The sequence below is a fragment of the Diadema setosum genome, chromosome 17 (assembly GCF_964275005.1).
Source record: "Diadema setosum chromosome 17, eeDiaSeto1, whole genome shotgun sequence".
In the NCBI taxonomy this organism is placed as follows: domain Eukaryota; kingdom Metazoa; phylum Echinodermata; class Echinoidea; order Diadematoida; family Diadematidae; genus Diadema; species Diadema setosum.
The window spans coordinates 16,064,576-16,080,368 of record NC_092701.1 but is presented as its reverse complement, the minus strand read 5'-3'; the positions used below and the strand labels follow the sequence as shown (position 1 = coordinate 16,080,368).

The following is a 15,793-nucleotide window of genomic DNA, read 5'->3' as shown; positions in this document are numbered from 1 at the left end:
GAAAACTTATGAGGAGGAGGAGGAGGTGGAGGAGGAGGAGGAGGAGACCAACACGCAACATCAAAGCAACTTAATTAGCAGCGCCGTTTTCCAGTCTGCAAAGAACAGAGTCGATACATATACTGCGTTTCTTGCCTGTAGCTTTTCGTCAGAAGTTTTTCTTTTTTTTTTTTGGGGGGGGGGGGAGGGAATTGTTTACAGTCCCCTGGCTGTATTTTTAGATGGCTGCAAAAAGGGCGCAGAAATAACCTCGATCTTCTTCAACCATATACCACTCCCCCTTTTTGTCCATCAAACTGAGTAATACCCTTGACTGGTAGAAGGATTAATGGGATCAAGCAAGAGCAAATAGTGTTTTATACCACATCCGTTTCCTGTGACAATTTTCAGACTTGTGAAGACTAACTGATAGTCGGCTAAATTCCTTAAGAGCAGGAATGGTTTATTCTTCATTAAACTTCTTTTTAGTATGCAAGCTGCAGTAACTTAACAAACATGACTGCCATTAAGCTGAGGGGCTGCAGTTGCCTGATTACTGTTCAAAACTAGATTATGTTATTTTATGTGCAAACCAAGTGTAGGGAAATGCCATAAGCAGTTGCATGATATATGTGATCAAGACTGGTATTGCTATTTTTTTTCGTGAAAGTGTCTTCAAACTGTAAAATCCATGTAATAACTTTTTGATGATAGTTAGATATCCATTGGAATGAAAATGATACGATTTGTTTGCTTTATTTTGCTGTAATTAAGGTCATTTTGAATGATTGTGGAGTGACGTTTTACTCAAGGTTTTGCTCCACTGTAAACGTTTCCTCGAAAACTACAGTCTGTACAAGATTTATCTCTCAAAGATGTGTCGTGTTACTCATTACACTATTGTCCTCCCATTCAATCTTCAGCTGAAATGAAAGGCTGAATAAATGAACGAATCAACTGATTAATTAATCAAAGTACAGATTAAGTGATAGAACTAATGATAAGGATCAGTAAGCATTCAGCTCACTGTAAAAAGGTGTGTTTTTCTGTGTTTTTCACTGGTCTGAATGTCTGAATGACCAATACAAACATTTGGAGAGATATGCGTATTTTTTTTTCTCAGAGGCTAGCTGGTTCAAGCTTTGCCGAGCTGTGTGAGCACCACTCATGGAGTGTGCTCGAACGGCCGGAACGCTGGCTCCACCCTCTATCGTCTATCATAGAGCATCCCACAAGTTGGGCGAAGGACGTCTCAGACCCCATACATTATGCATCAACAGGCTCTGTTCAAGCTTCCAATTTCATGTAACCATAGTCCTCATGGTTGAAAGGTCTTGCAGCCGTTGGACGTTACAGTTACGCACAACGATATCCCTTACCTCTCCTCTGCAGTTCTACCTCCATTCAGTCTTAACTATTCTCCAACAATTTTCACAGTATTCCATGCATACATCTGTATCACCTCATCTGTCACTGAGCGCTGTTACTTCTCTTTTCAATTCATATCAGTCCCTGTCGCAGGTCATTATCTATTTCTAAACCATATTTTGTATTTTCGCTGTTTTCTCTTATTCAATCTCACTCTAATTTCTTTCTTTCTCTCTTTCTCGCTCTCTCTCTCTCTCTCTGTCTTATTACCTTGACATATTTCATGTCTTCATTATCTCCTTGTTCTCTTCCTTGTCTGTATATTATTCTTCTCTTCTTTAAAGTGTCCCGAGTTTGTTTCTTGGTTAGTTGTTTGTTGTTCACCCTTTCTGTTGCAATCTCAAAACGTTCAGAAGGATACAGTTGTAAGGCGGGGGGGGGGGGTGGGTCAAGTTAAATTCATGCGCAATTTGTACATTCACCATGCATTAACCCGAACGATCCACGTTCTTGTCTACCGCCGCTTTGTCTGTGTCACTAATTCCTAGGCTGTCTGTCTTTCTGTCTAACTGTCCGTTATGATTCGCTTCAAATTCAATTCAAGGCGAGTCTTTCTGTTGCTCTGTTATCACTCTCTCCATCCGTTAACCCCCCCCCCCCCTCCCCATCTCCATCTCTCTCTCTCCTGTCAGTAGAGTAGTATGGGGAAGATGATTTGATTTTCGCGCCTGGATTGTGTAAATAACACAGAGTATAAATTATCAAATCGTCATGTGTTATTCCAAAATTAGTATTGTTTGTCTTGTTAGCATATCGGACCAACACTTTGTGCATGTAAAGGGCGCAATATAGACAGACTATGTCTGATTTACATGATATGCATTATATAGATGTGCAATCATTATGGTGTGTTATTCATTAGAGCTATAATGTATTTACAAGGTGTTTTAATGACCTATGAGGTAACGAATTTGTAAAAGTCGCATAATTACTTTAAATATGAAAACTATAACTAACATAACAATACAATGTCACGTTATATTTTTTAGTGGAAATTAATGAACAGTGATGTGGGAGTGGACAGACGAAGTTATATCATTACAAATTGCAATGTACGTCGTCCTTGGCTCGGATACAAGAACACAACCCTCCACGACAGTTAATTCTTAGTGTCTGCTGCGTTTGTCGCGTGCATGTAACTCGTTCATAGCGATTTTCCGTGCTTGTGATGAAGACAGCGCCTCGTGTAAACCACTTGTGACATTCATAAAACATGACGTGTCCGCTCGAATGATGCAGCACTGGTCTACGGTAGATTATGAAAGACTGGGCTCGGAATTACGTTTTATTACACCTTTCTGTCTCTCTCCCTCTCGCTCCCTCCCTCTCTCTCTCTCTCCCTCTGTCTCTAATATTCTGTCCCTGTCTCTCTCTTTCACGTGCACACTCTAATGTCTCTTTTCATGCTCTCTCTCTCTCTCTCTCTCTCTCTCTCTTCTCCTGTCCTGTTTTTTTTATCATTTCTACAAAATTGAACACGGAGCTTCGAGCAGGCGATATTCGCACAATGTAAATAATTAACTGTACTCTACAATAAAAGAACGAAGCTTTCCAGTCTGAACCACAATTCCATCGGACACACTATGTACAACGTTGTGTCCTATTTCCAAATTTCTGTATCATGTTAGGTTTTTCCATATGACGATTTAATTAGGACCATTGCAGTAGTTGTTGTCTAAAACTTTCTTTTATATTTGTAACAATATGTTTCCTTTTCAACCGCTATTGTCCAAACTACAAAAATAATGGAAAGCGAGTGAGAGAGGAGGTACTTAAATTTGCATAACCAAAATCTTTCTACCCCTGTGTAATATCACTGGAAATAACACGAACATATATTCATTATTCAAGAATTTTTGTAGACTGTTTGTAGCACTCTTGCTTCTATTCTTTTAATTGACATCGTACCTTGCTAATGGAATGATCGTTTTCCAATTCCACGGGGGAAAAAATCATGAATACTAATGAAGCAGAGAGAGCGACGGATATAGCTTTTGTGTTTGTTGTGAAACAAAAAACGAAAATATAAAACACGTACGTTTTGACCGAGTTTTAAACAGGTTATTCATTAACCTCCAAATGAATGTTGCAACAACATAAATTTCATCAGCTTGGAGATATTGATCTTTCTGTATGGCATGGCAGAAGCGTTTTAATTGTCATATAGATTAAAATCACGTCAAGTGAGCTACAACTTTATGTGGGTGTAATTCAGTGTACAAAATAATTATTCTTCCCGATTCCAAATTCAGGGTTTTTTTTTCTTTCGTTTGAACCCATAGCTCAATTGGAATATTTTATTTTCAAGCTTATCCGTGTGGATATCTCCACTGAATTTATACGTTTGTAGCGAAAATTTCGTAAAAACATATTAGGCATACACACATAAAAATATATGCGTCTGTATGTGTGCGTGTGTTGATTTGCAAGATAAAGAAGGAAGACAAAAACAGTCAGTTAATGCAGCAAACCAAACATTACATTATTTTGACAAGACAAAAATATGAATAACATCGCGTATTTTATGGTAAGATGGAGGATACAAACAGCTATGTATGAGGAGATGGATAGATAGATAGATAGATAGATAGATAGATAGATAGAAAGATACTATAGATAGATATAGATAGATCGAGAGAGAGAGTGGAAGAGAGAGAATTAGAGAGAGAAAGGAAGAGGCATGATTGGGCGGACTGGCCAATGAGAATCAACCAATAATGGCGATCTCGGTTCAGTTTGATTAAGAAGACGCGTGTCATCCACGGGAATTATTCCACTTGTTGATGTAGAGTCCCATGGGTATAAGATGCACGCAGAGCGAAAATCACACACAACCAGGATAGTGATAGCATGAGAGAGAGAGAGAGAGAGAGGGGGGGGGGGGGGACATTGATAGATCTATTCATTTACTAAGACCGTGTACCTGCTTGTAAATGGTCCACATACATTATGGTGTATTAAAAATCCATGTGTTTCTATATGCTCCTTATATCTTTTCTATTTCCGTTAAATGTGCATCATAAGCCTTCACAGCCATCTTATCTTAATTCATATGACATCACGAGGAACCGGTATTTTGCAAGCTTTTGCCTCCCCGCAGATACACTTGTCATTTTGCCTTTGTTTGTTTGTCGATTTGTCTGTCTCTGTCTGTTTGTCTATTTCTCCATCTCTTCCTTATTCTTCCTCCTCATCGTCACCTTCAGTGCCATAATCTACGTCTATAAATTCTTCCTCGCTGCAGACTTGTTTTTTTTTTTAACCGGACCCATTTCTCTTCTCTCATTCTCTCACTCTCTCCTTCTCATTCTCCTTCTTCTAGGAACGTCTGACGTTCAGATCGTATACGAGTATGATCTATCTTCTAACAAACTTGTGTGTTTATATAGTTTATGCCTTTCATCATTTTGTTCATTGACCTTTCATGGGCACAGCTATTTTTACTTACTTACTTTTTTTTGTCAAGCACTGGTCTAGCGGTTCTTTGTTGTGAACTTGCCCCCTTTCACCAGGAGATGCTGTTCCAGGAGTTTTAATAGGAGACGACTGTGGAAATATAGGATTCATTCATTTCTTGCATCTTCAGTTAAGATATGAAGAAAAGTGCTATGAATGGTTGTGAGGAATTCTGATCGCAGGATTGAAAGAGAGACGTCATCTAATCAGGCATTTATTTTGCATGACAGTCAGAACGGTCAGTTACTGGTAACAGCTGGTCATGGTCAGAGATGTGTCTGCATGCATCAAAGGCACGTTGCTTACTTTTAGCGGAAATCGGACGTTTCATTATACAGGTTGTACAGTATTATCATTAGGCATAAAAAATCATAATGTGTAATCAGATGTGAAACTCCGTGTTACCATATCCCAAAACAGAAGTGGACAAAAAAAAATCCCAAGCTTTTGTTGAAGTTACCCAACTCTGGCAACATTCTACCTGTCCAAAACGCAAGAAGGAAAGTCGAGTATGTGTAACACCGCCCTGAAGGAACTTTGCGCGTTTGATACTTGATAACAGTTAGACGTGTGTAATTGAATAATTTACACAAAGTCAACTTGGTGAACAAATATTCAGTTTTCTAAACGAATCTAAAATCTTATCAAAGAAAGCATAGAAACAAACGCAAGCCCTGCAACCTAAAAACTGCATAAGATTCAAACTAAGTTCATGAGCATTTCATCCTTTTAATAGGAATCTACTTATAAAGATATTTACCGCTGCTACCGTTCTAAGATTCTTCTATATTCATTATTATACACCAATGTTCTTTGCGCTATAGTTTTAGTATGAAGTAGTGTACTGTTCCTTGCCATTACCAGTATACACTCATCATTACGGTGATGCTGCTACAACCATAATTACTGCTGCTACTTCTATCACTTAAAAAACGACGACGTCTAACAATGACAACAGATATCATAAGTTTCCTCTATTTACCTTAGATCACGCGACAAATCGTCATTACCGAACAAAATGCACTTGGCAGAAGGGGAAAAACGAGACGAAATACGTGAATATTACTCTGTACCGTGATGAGAGTCTGTGTTGTCCAATTCTATCTGTCAAATCTGACGAGTGGGATTTAGCACTTTGCTTTCAACGTATAATGGCTGAAGGTTTGCTGAAAACGGGAGAGGAACGGTAGTCAACAAAGGAAATAGCCAAATGATGAGACAGAAAGCTTATGTCATATTTCTTCCACCCCAATGAACGCTAAAGCGGCGCCGGGAAGCGTGTAGGGCGGTGATGCCTCTCATGATCGCAAACATGCTTTCAAAATGCGCACACGTGCAGCAGACCAGTGTTGGTTTTCATAAGAAAACGTCTATAAGAGTGTACAGAAACTGGTGTGGGAGAGGTCTGAAGAGCCTCAGATCTTACCCCTGACGTATAGGGTTTTTTTCCCTCTCTCTCTCTCTCTCTCTCTCTTTCGCTCCCTCTCCTGTCTCACATTCTATACGTACGTATGTATACATGTATGTATGTGTATGTATGTATGTGTGCGTGTGTAAGTGTGTGTGTGTGGGTGTGTGTGTGCATGTGTGTACATGTATGTATGTATATTATGTGTGTATTTTGTGCGTTTTACGGTCTGCAGCAGAGGAAAATGAGAATAAAATCAGTGAGATCTTGCAACTGCTTGTACAGTAATTTTATTGATCGTATAAAGCTTTCTCGTTTAATGCACGACTGCACTTGCTGTATTCAAAAAGATATCACATTGAATTGTATTGAAATATTTGGCCAAATACATAACTACTATATTCTGTAAACAGTTGGATGAGCGTAATAATAACTCCCATTATAATAACTCCCATCTTTGGGAATAATTATACGCCATCTATTATGAAGTCCTTTCATGCTGCTTGAGAGTGCTATAGATCACTATTCCTTGATTATTGTTCTTCCTTTTAAGCTACAATGTGAATAACATTGTGCCTCTTCATTAATTACATGTGGAGTGAAATGAAAGTCCTTCTTTCATTTCAGGCTTCAGATTTTCCACCATTAACACATTCAATTCAATTAACGTGATAATGTTTGTCTCAGACCATGGAACGATTAGAATGAACCATCGAGACCCATGACTATCTTGTAGGCAACTCATCAGTTTGCTCATTGTCATCTTGCAGTCAGTTTCTCGTTGTTCAAAAAAAAAATACACACACACAGACACACACACACACACACACACACACACACACACACACATATATATATATATATATATATATATATATATATATATATATATATATATATATATATATATAATTTATTTATTTACCGCAGATTTACTTGGCCACTTGCTAACCACACACACACGCGCGCGCGCATAATTCTTGTTAAAACATATCTAACAATATAGGCAGTTCGGGAGAGAGAAAATACAATAAAAGGCTGAAGAAGCGGATGACTCTCTTTTCCACTACTGCATATCTATGACACATGAAGAATGAAAAATTAAACATTAAAAAAAAGTGGACATTGGTAAGGAGCTGTTATGAGTTTAGAACCGTGAAAACATGCTTTGCTATGTTGCGAGTGCAAAAAAAAAAAATAATTATATGTGTGCTCGTCCGCCACAAAGAACAGAAAGAGTTATAGAAATGCGATGAAGAGGGGCGAATTTATACTTGTGAAGTAAAAGGAAAGACACGTAACTGCATCTACCAGGAATCAGGTAGCGGTCATCATCGGGGTAGATCACCTAAATAGCTCACCAGCTTTCGTGGCTCGAAGCGTCAGAGAACGGTAGTCTTATAACAACACAAGGTTTGACGTGGTCAATTCTTAAGAGTTTTGAACACCATCTCCCGTTTTATTCAGCAGCGACAGCGAAAAATTATTACCAAGTTGACGTTGAGACTGTTCTGTCTACCGCTCTCTCTCTCTCTCTCTCTCTGTCTCTCTAACTGTTTCTCTTTCCTCTTTCAAGGATTATTTGCTTCAATGTCGACAAAGAAAATTACGCTGTTCAGTGTAATTTTCTCTTTTACCATGAGTGTTTTATTGCACAATTTTCATGCTGCTTGTATCCTAGCGACAGTGGACGACATTCAGCAAGAAAAAGTCAGTTCATTGTTAGGGACTCTGAATTAGATGCAAAGTTTGCAAACTGCATAAAACGAAATTAATAAACTGTTTTCCTTTGGTTATCTCCACTCTGCACAGATTGTTTGGGACCAAGTGCAACGCCTGTCTACAGTCGATTCCTTCCAGTGAACTGGTAATGAGGGCGCTATCTAATGTCTATCATTTGCGCTGCTTCACGTGTGTAGTCTGCGATCAACAACTGAAGAAGGGTGACGAATTTGTGCTGAAGGAGAACAGACTTTACTGCAAGGAAGACTACACAAAAGAGCACACGATCGATACACAAAAAGGTGAGATGATAATCGTTATGTTTTTCACTCTCGGTCACAGGAGAATGCTGTTTTAAACTTGATATTTAAAGTCCACATTTATATTCGCTTGGCGATTGACGTCATTCGTGATTGAACATATCTTCTGACTGTTGGAAGTTGATAACGATAACGATGATAAAAATATGTTCATTCCGTCAGTTTCCTTTCGCATAGTCTAAATAAAGCTATCCGTTGACCGTATCGCAAAGGCAAGAAATTAGATATCAATTTCACATTATTTTCTTTCTTCACGAGAAATTTTTAATCTATTTTCAATTGAGTACACAATGTGAGGAGTACATTACAAAAATGATTATCTCTTTACACACAATACTGCTTCGTCCAAAAGACTGACTAAGATGACTAACTATATGCTGACACCTCAACCCCATAAGCTGAGCCAAGTTCTATAAACGTTAGGTAGCTGATCATTTCTGTTTATATATTATAACGTGTTTCTCTTCATCATCTGCTTGTTGCCATTTTAAGTGTCTTCAAAGTCGAGTTCACAAGACGGGAGGAAAGGACCAAAACGACCGAGGACGATCCTCACCACGCAACAGAGACGAGCCTTCAAGGCCTCCTTCGAAGTGTCATCAAAGCCGTGTAGAAAGGTGAGGAAGATTAGTGTGAGGATGCAGCTTTACAAAAAAAAAAGAAAAAAAGATAATAAATATGAAACACCCCCCCCCCCAAAAAAAAAAAAAAAAAATGAAGAAGAAAGTGAGTGGAGGATGAAAATAACAGCTGGAAGGAGTAGAACAAGAAAGAAACGAGTTAGACGGAGGAAAAGAGAAGAGAAGAAGAAAAGGGGATATTTTGATATTGTGTTATTAAAAGAATCAATCATCTATTCAATGGCTTCACAAAATGATTCAAAACAATGGTCCAGAGTAGCCGCCGAAATAAAGTTACTTCATGGATTGGTAATGGAGTGTCCCATATATGAGTCTATAAAGTTGACACCACAATGTTTGGGATTTCGTGTTAACAAAATGACAAAGGTCCGTCTTTTAGTTGTAGGACAACGTCTTTAAATAAACAAATCGTGAAATAAAACAAATAGTTTTTTTCTTTTGTCAGTCCATTTTCTTACATTCAGAACTATGTGAGATTAGTTGGATACTACGGGAGTTTTATCTCCGTATAATATTCAGAAGGCGAGTTTACACATAGTTTAGCGACGGAGTAAATAGCGTCACTTTACAAGCTACAGAACACACATGAATTTTCTCTGGGAAGTACCAGTGCAGGTCATTTAATTTGACATGTTTGTGATAAAGAAGAAGAAGAAATATATAATATATATATATATATATATATATATATATATATATATTTATATTTATATATACTGAAACCAGGTGAATATCACTCTTCCTTTCAAACCCGTAGGTGAGAGAAACCCTAGCCAAGGAGACTGGGCTGAGTGTGAGGGTGGTCCAGGTGTGGTTCCAGAACCAACGAGCAAAGGTAAGCAAAGGTAGTACCAGAGGTGCAAGAGACAAAATAATGTAATACAGTACTCATTTAAAAGACTTTTTTCTTTTCTGTATTGTATGATGATTATCATACATATCATGTAGGCCTACAAGAGGCTATCATGCAATAATGATTATAATGTGAGTATGATTTCTATCCACAATGAATTTGTTACTGAATATAGTTACAGGTGTGCTATATACACTAGATTCGATAAAGAAAATGTTCTTGAGCCTTGCCTGAAACCGACTCCTTCGAGATTCCATAGATGGTCTTGCCAGAGCCGTGTATACATTATCATGTGTGAAAGTAATAGGTTTAAAATCTGAAGTTAAAAAATCATTTATGTACCTCACAGTAAATCGCTTTTATTATCGCTGGTGATTATGACACAACTCAAGTATTGAAATAGCACTTGCTAGTTTCCGTTCTATCAAACAATGATAATCAAAATTACTCTTGCAACTGTAATCTTAAACATTTACCGAATTTGTTAGTTTGAAAATATTGTGAAACAGCAACAAGATTAGATAATGTGAACAGCAAGATAGCGACATTTGAATGCGGGTGAATCAGAATTCTTTGAATACATACTACTGTACTGAATTCTGAAACCTTGATTCGTTTTGTCTCCGTTCTTGTTTTTCCTGTTTGTTATTCTCTTTCCCTCTCTATGTCCGTATCTCTTATTTTATTTCAATGGTTTTCTATTTTTTTTCTTTCCAATAGATGAAGAAGCTTGCTAGAAAGAATATGACGGAACAAGAAGCTGCGGCGCAAAGACGTTCAGGTAAGAATCGAGAAGTCGCACTTCAAAACGTATTGCGCAGAAAACCATCAGACATGTCATCATTGCCAGCTTAAAAAGCGTGAAAACTAAACGTCTGTTAAAGAGGACAGTGATAATAGTGCAACAAATTTCTTACAGCTCATTCACATAATAGTCCTCTAAAGATGCATGCTGCGGCAAATAGTGATAAATATGTACTCATGAATGTTAACAACACTCGTATAATACGCATTATTCATTTCTGTAATTTGCGAATTTGATCTTGGGCAAAGCAATAAAAAGAAAAAAAAATCAGTGGTACATGTACAGTATGTTATCACGGTTAGACGATAAAGGCCAAGAATGAGACATCACACTTATACACTCTACTAGAGTGGGACTTGCCATCATCTAGAGTACTCTTTGCAATGCCGTCTTGACATCTTAATGCATCTGTTTGTTACCAGGCAACGACGACCAGGATGAGAGCAAAGATGACGACAGCGATTTCTCCTTCAGTGACGTCACGGACCTGGATAATTACGCATCGGGCGGCCCGTCATCCATCCCGCCTTCTCATCAGGGTATGATGGAATCACCGTATGGTCAGGATTCACCGCTTGGTGGTCAGCCACAGGTAAAACAACAAAATGTATATGGACATCTTATATTCAGATTCAAACAGTAAAGATTAACACAAAATATTGCATGGAAGGTACTATTGTTTTTTATTGCTGTTGTTCTTTGTGAGTTTTTTTTGGTTGCTCCGCTTATCTTAATTAGATATAAATTAAATCATATTTGGTAAACTTCAATTCTCAGTATATTTTACCCTTTGAAATCAATGTATGTGACCAATACAAACAAAATACTCATTAGTTGTGATTACATTGTAAAGTTTTGCAATGATTAAACACCTTTTTTCTCTCTCTCGTTCTCACCTCTCCACGTCCACATGAATCCCTCTATCACATCTTCTCTCCGCCCCCTCTCCTTCTCTGTCTGTCATGTACATCCTACGATCCGTTCCCTACCCGTTTAAATCCTATAGGGCATGATGAACCAACCTATGTACAGTCCCGAGCAGTTCCTCGCTGACGGCCCCCCAACCGGCATGGACGTCGTTGGAGGCATCGATCACGACATGGTGCCCACATCTCAGGTGACTACGCTCCTCACCAAAGGCGAAATGGAGATGAACGGGGGGATGGGAGCCCAGGGTGGCACCATTAGCAACCCGATCGACAAGCTTTATTCGATGCAAGACTCGTACTTCAACGCGGTAGAGTAGATACCTGCCATGACCGCGTGTTACTGCTCCCTCTGAAAGTCTTGGGAAGGATAGGGGATATTGCTGTTGATATGGGCTCATGGTTTTGTGTTGGAAATTGGAACTCATGTTACCGTGGTAACGAACTGACAAGACAACATGGAGTCGAAATTAAGGAAGTGGAAAGACATTATTCGCTTTCATACTCTGTATTAACTGAAAACAAAGTGTGATCGATACGTGAATATAGAGTTGCCGCCATCTTGACTCAAGACTGCTCATCTGAGGACATTACTGATAAGCATTCATAATGTATAGTACTTGGCCAATTTCAATTATGAAATGTTGCCAACCATAACGTGCAATGAAAATGGTTTGTTGTATATGTGTTCATTTTTGTAACCGTTCATATTCGTTTACATGGAAATTTGTTTCCTATTTATACAATGCATTCGCCATAATCAGGGTTTGGCAGCACTTACTCGTTTCCTTATTTATTCACTATCTATGAAAAAGTGACTCTTCAGTAATGTCTAAGCCTAAGTTTGTTTAAAACTACATTGTTTGTAAAAGAATCAGCTCAAATTTACACTGCTGCCTCTCATTGTTGTTTAAAAGGAAAGTTAATTCTTCAAGCTCAAAGAGAAATTATACAGTTATTGCTGATATCTTATGTTGTTAGTTTCATTCTTACTAAATCATTTCAGGAGAACAAGACCAAACAATATATATGTGCTACTAATTGTCCCGTGCGTAACGTTCTTTTTTTTTTTTGTAAACATTCCAAACCTTCTATATGTGAGCAGTACAAATTACATTCCATTTCCATATGACCGTAAAATCTAAATTATATGGAACACCAGTAAAAATTAGTCAAGTTTTCCAAACTACATGAATCGTGTCTGGTAAAAAAAAAAAAAAAAAAAAAAAAATGTTCTGCTAATCTGTATAAGACGAATGAAAATCCCGAATGAAAAAGTCATGAAATGGTGAAGTTAATGTTTACTTCTGCTCGCGTAGGTGTGGGGGGAAGTAGACTTTAATACAACTGTGACTATAAAGATAGACCGAGTGAAATATTCTTTCTGTAAACGGGTTGCTCATTATACAATATGGAGTGCAGTCAACGTTTTCTAATATTCGGGAATCATAGTGTACCTTACAATCTACGAGGAACAGGGAAGGGAAAAAGCAATCAAAACACGAAAGTGTAGCAGACATATAGTTAAATATATTTCCTTTGCCATTAAAAAAAAAATCGATATGAACCAAAAGAACAACTGACTTTTGCCAAACGATATATACTCCTAACCAGTACCTTAACCAGTAAGCTAGGACACATTGCCTGCAAACAGTGGCAAAACATGCGAGTGTATTCAAAGAAGTCTTTGCCTCTATACCTGGAGAAGAATGGATGGAGAGAAGTCGAAAAATAGCATATCAAATTTCTTTTAAATCAAATATGTAATTTCATTAGCTATCGACAATTTATGTGATCGCAAATTTCACTCCTAACTTTTTGTTAACCTTTTATTTACTACTCATTTTATTTTTTTATTTCGGTTTTCTTTTTTTTTTTCTTTTTTGTTAATTCTCATGCAATGGGTCGAGGTAATGATGTGTAAAGCTTACTGTAAAAAGCTATGAATTTTAACTCTAAATAATTGGGCATCCTGGTTTGCCCCCTATTTAACAAACAAGAAAAAAAAATGCGCTTTCATTTCTATAACTTAAATCTGATTCAATTTAATTTGACACGTTGGATGATTTAGTAGTATGATATGTTTATTATCTTTATGTAAAGCAGACTTTTTACGTCCGACTAATGTGTTCGTGCTGTACTGTTGACTCTCATAATTTTTTGTTCAAATTTCTGTATCAATGTATCTGCTCTTTATCTAATAAAATCGATGCCATTTGAACACTAATAGCTGTAAAATGTAAATATATTAGAAGTATGTTTATATGTTTCGTTATTTATATATGTACGTTTTAAACTGCGAAATGATGGGTTTTCAAACGTTCGTGCAGCGACCAGAAGATTGTTGCATATCGGGTAGGAGTACGTATTTGTAGTGATAGGTGTAATAACGGAACAGTTCAAAGAGCTGTTCTTTCAGATACTTTGCAGCAGGCACATGAATCAACTCAGTGAGTAATATTGTGACAAACAATGGTTTTGACTGTCATAAGCAAGATATTAACTACGAATGAAACTTGTTCGTACAATCAACATGCTGTTCATAAAGTCTAGGATGACAGTAATATGATCTCATTCTAACTCGAAAAATTTCACGTTGATTCCACTTCACGCTTGTAATTGTGTAATTGCAGGCTTGTGATTGACTAACATATACTGTTCAAACGAAAAAGTTCTTCTCTGTGTGGTATTAAGCAGGGACGAGAAAGCCACAGAACATCCGTTCTTGATCGGTGAAATAAACGTCAAACAAGCACGTCAACTTGCTTGCAGTATGGCACAGCAGGAATAGAAATAAAAAACATACACAAGTGAATGATTTTGATAAGTTTTCGTTTCGCTTAGTCATGATAATATCTAATTTTCATCTTCTCCAATGTCTCCTCATAGGGATACCTCGTTTTTAAATAGAAAAACAGTCTTTGTTTATGTTGATGGTGAAACACGCTGCGATGAACCAACTTAATATTAGTATTATTATTCAGATTTTCATCGCCCTGGCCCTGATATCCACATTATGCAAGGTACTTCAGAGCATGAATCAACCCCGTTTCAAATCATAAAACTGCCACTTATACGAGAATGCAAAGTTCAATATTTCTACGCATTCTTGCCTGCCTTGCAAAGTATGATTTGACCGCGAAGGACGCGTGCAACGCGATACATCCTGTTCTTACCAGTAATGTTAACTAAACCCCTTTCTCCACTCAATCAGAGCACGCGTTGTGCTTCATCCGGTTACGCAATCGCAATTTAGTCCATTGTAACAGTTACGATTAACCTGCTTAAAATGGGTCATAATACTAACCTTCTGATGGTGACCTACCGAAATCATGGATCCAACAGGAATTTCTTTCAAATTTTGATGAGTGAGAAACTAAATAATACTGATTCAATGGCAAATCATTTGATTTTTTTACACTACTCCTAACATTATTTTACTTGATTCGTCCCTTTCTGTCTGTACTTTACTCGAGTATGTAATGTTTCCCGTCATTTTTTACCTAATAATTTGTCGTGAATGCACGCTTCCCTGTTTGGTGAATGAAAGATCAATTTGGACAAAATATTTTCTTCAAAAGTTATCTGAACTGTGTTCACCCCTTTCCCACAAAAAGTTTATTGATTGATTCAATGTTCAATATTATTGATTGATGAAGTTATTCATTTACTAAGTTTCACTTTGTAGCCCAGACTTTATCCATGCAGTCTTTATTCATGGATGCCCATATAGTTATGATAGCCTTCCCTTCCCTTCCCTTAAAAAACAAATTAATGTTTCAGGATTGATCACGAAAAACGCTGTGAAAAGTGTGCGTCGGCTAAAAAGCGCGGAAACTGTATGAGAACTTACGGTCTTCTTCTAAAACTCACTACCTTTGAGTGAAATCTCCAAGTGTTTGTAAAATGTGGACAGACATGGAAGAAATAAAGTCAAGTTCTTTCATTTCATGAAGAACCCTATCATGCACATCTAGTTTGTGTTGTAATGATTCAAAACAGATTGAATCACTGATATACAAAATAATCATTTTGTGTGTATGTGTGTGTTACCGTTTTGTGTTTGTGTGTGTGCGCGTATAATACGTAGATTTTTTTTTACAGTTTGCAATTTCACTCATGATGACACATTCAGAAATTTACATTGTTTGTAAGGGCATTTTATTGTCAAAATTAAATAGAAGATAAGAGATAGTATAGTGGTAATGACATACAGTGCACTCCCGTTATAACGAACATGGTTATAACGAAAGTT

At 37.4% G+C, this 15,793-nt stretch overlaps 1 protein-coding gene across 1 annotated transcript in view; it reads left to right on the top strand.

Moving 5' to 3' along the window:
• LOC140240866 (LIM/homeobox protein LMX-1.2-like) overlaps positions 1-11,858 on the top strand; it is a 50,669-nt gene extending 38,811 nt beyond the window's left edge. The window contains exons 2-7 of the mRNA XM_072320639.1: positions 8,084-8,295; positions 8,806-8,930; positions 9,712-9,789; positions 10,528-10,588; positions 11,035-11,204; positions 11,619-11,858. Of these exons, the coding sequence (XP_072176740.1) occupies positions 8,084-8,295; positions 8,806-8,930; positions 9,712-9,789; positions 10,528-10,588; positions 11,035-11,204; positions 11,619-11,858 (886 nt within the window). The remainder of the gene's footprint in view (positions 1-8,083; positions 8,296-8,805; positions 8,931-9,711; positions 9,790-10,527; positions 10,589-11,034; positions 11,205-11,618) is intronic.
• The last annotated feature ends 3,935 nt before the right edge of the window (positions 11,859-15,793 follow it).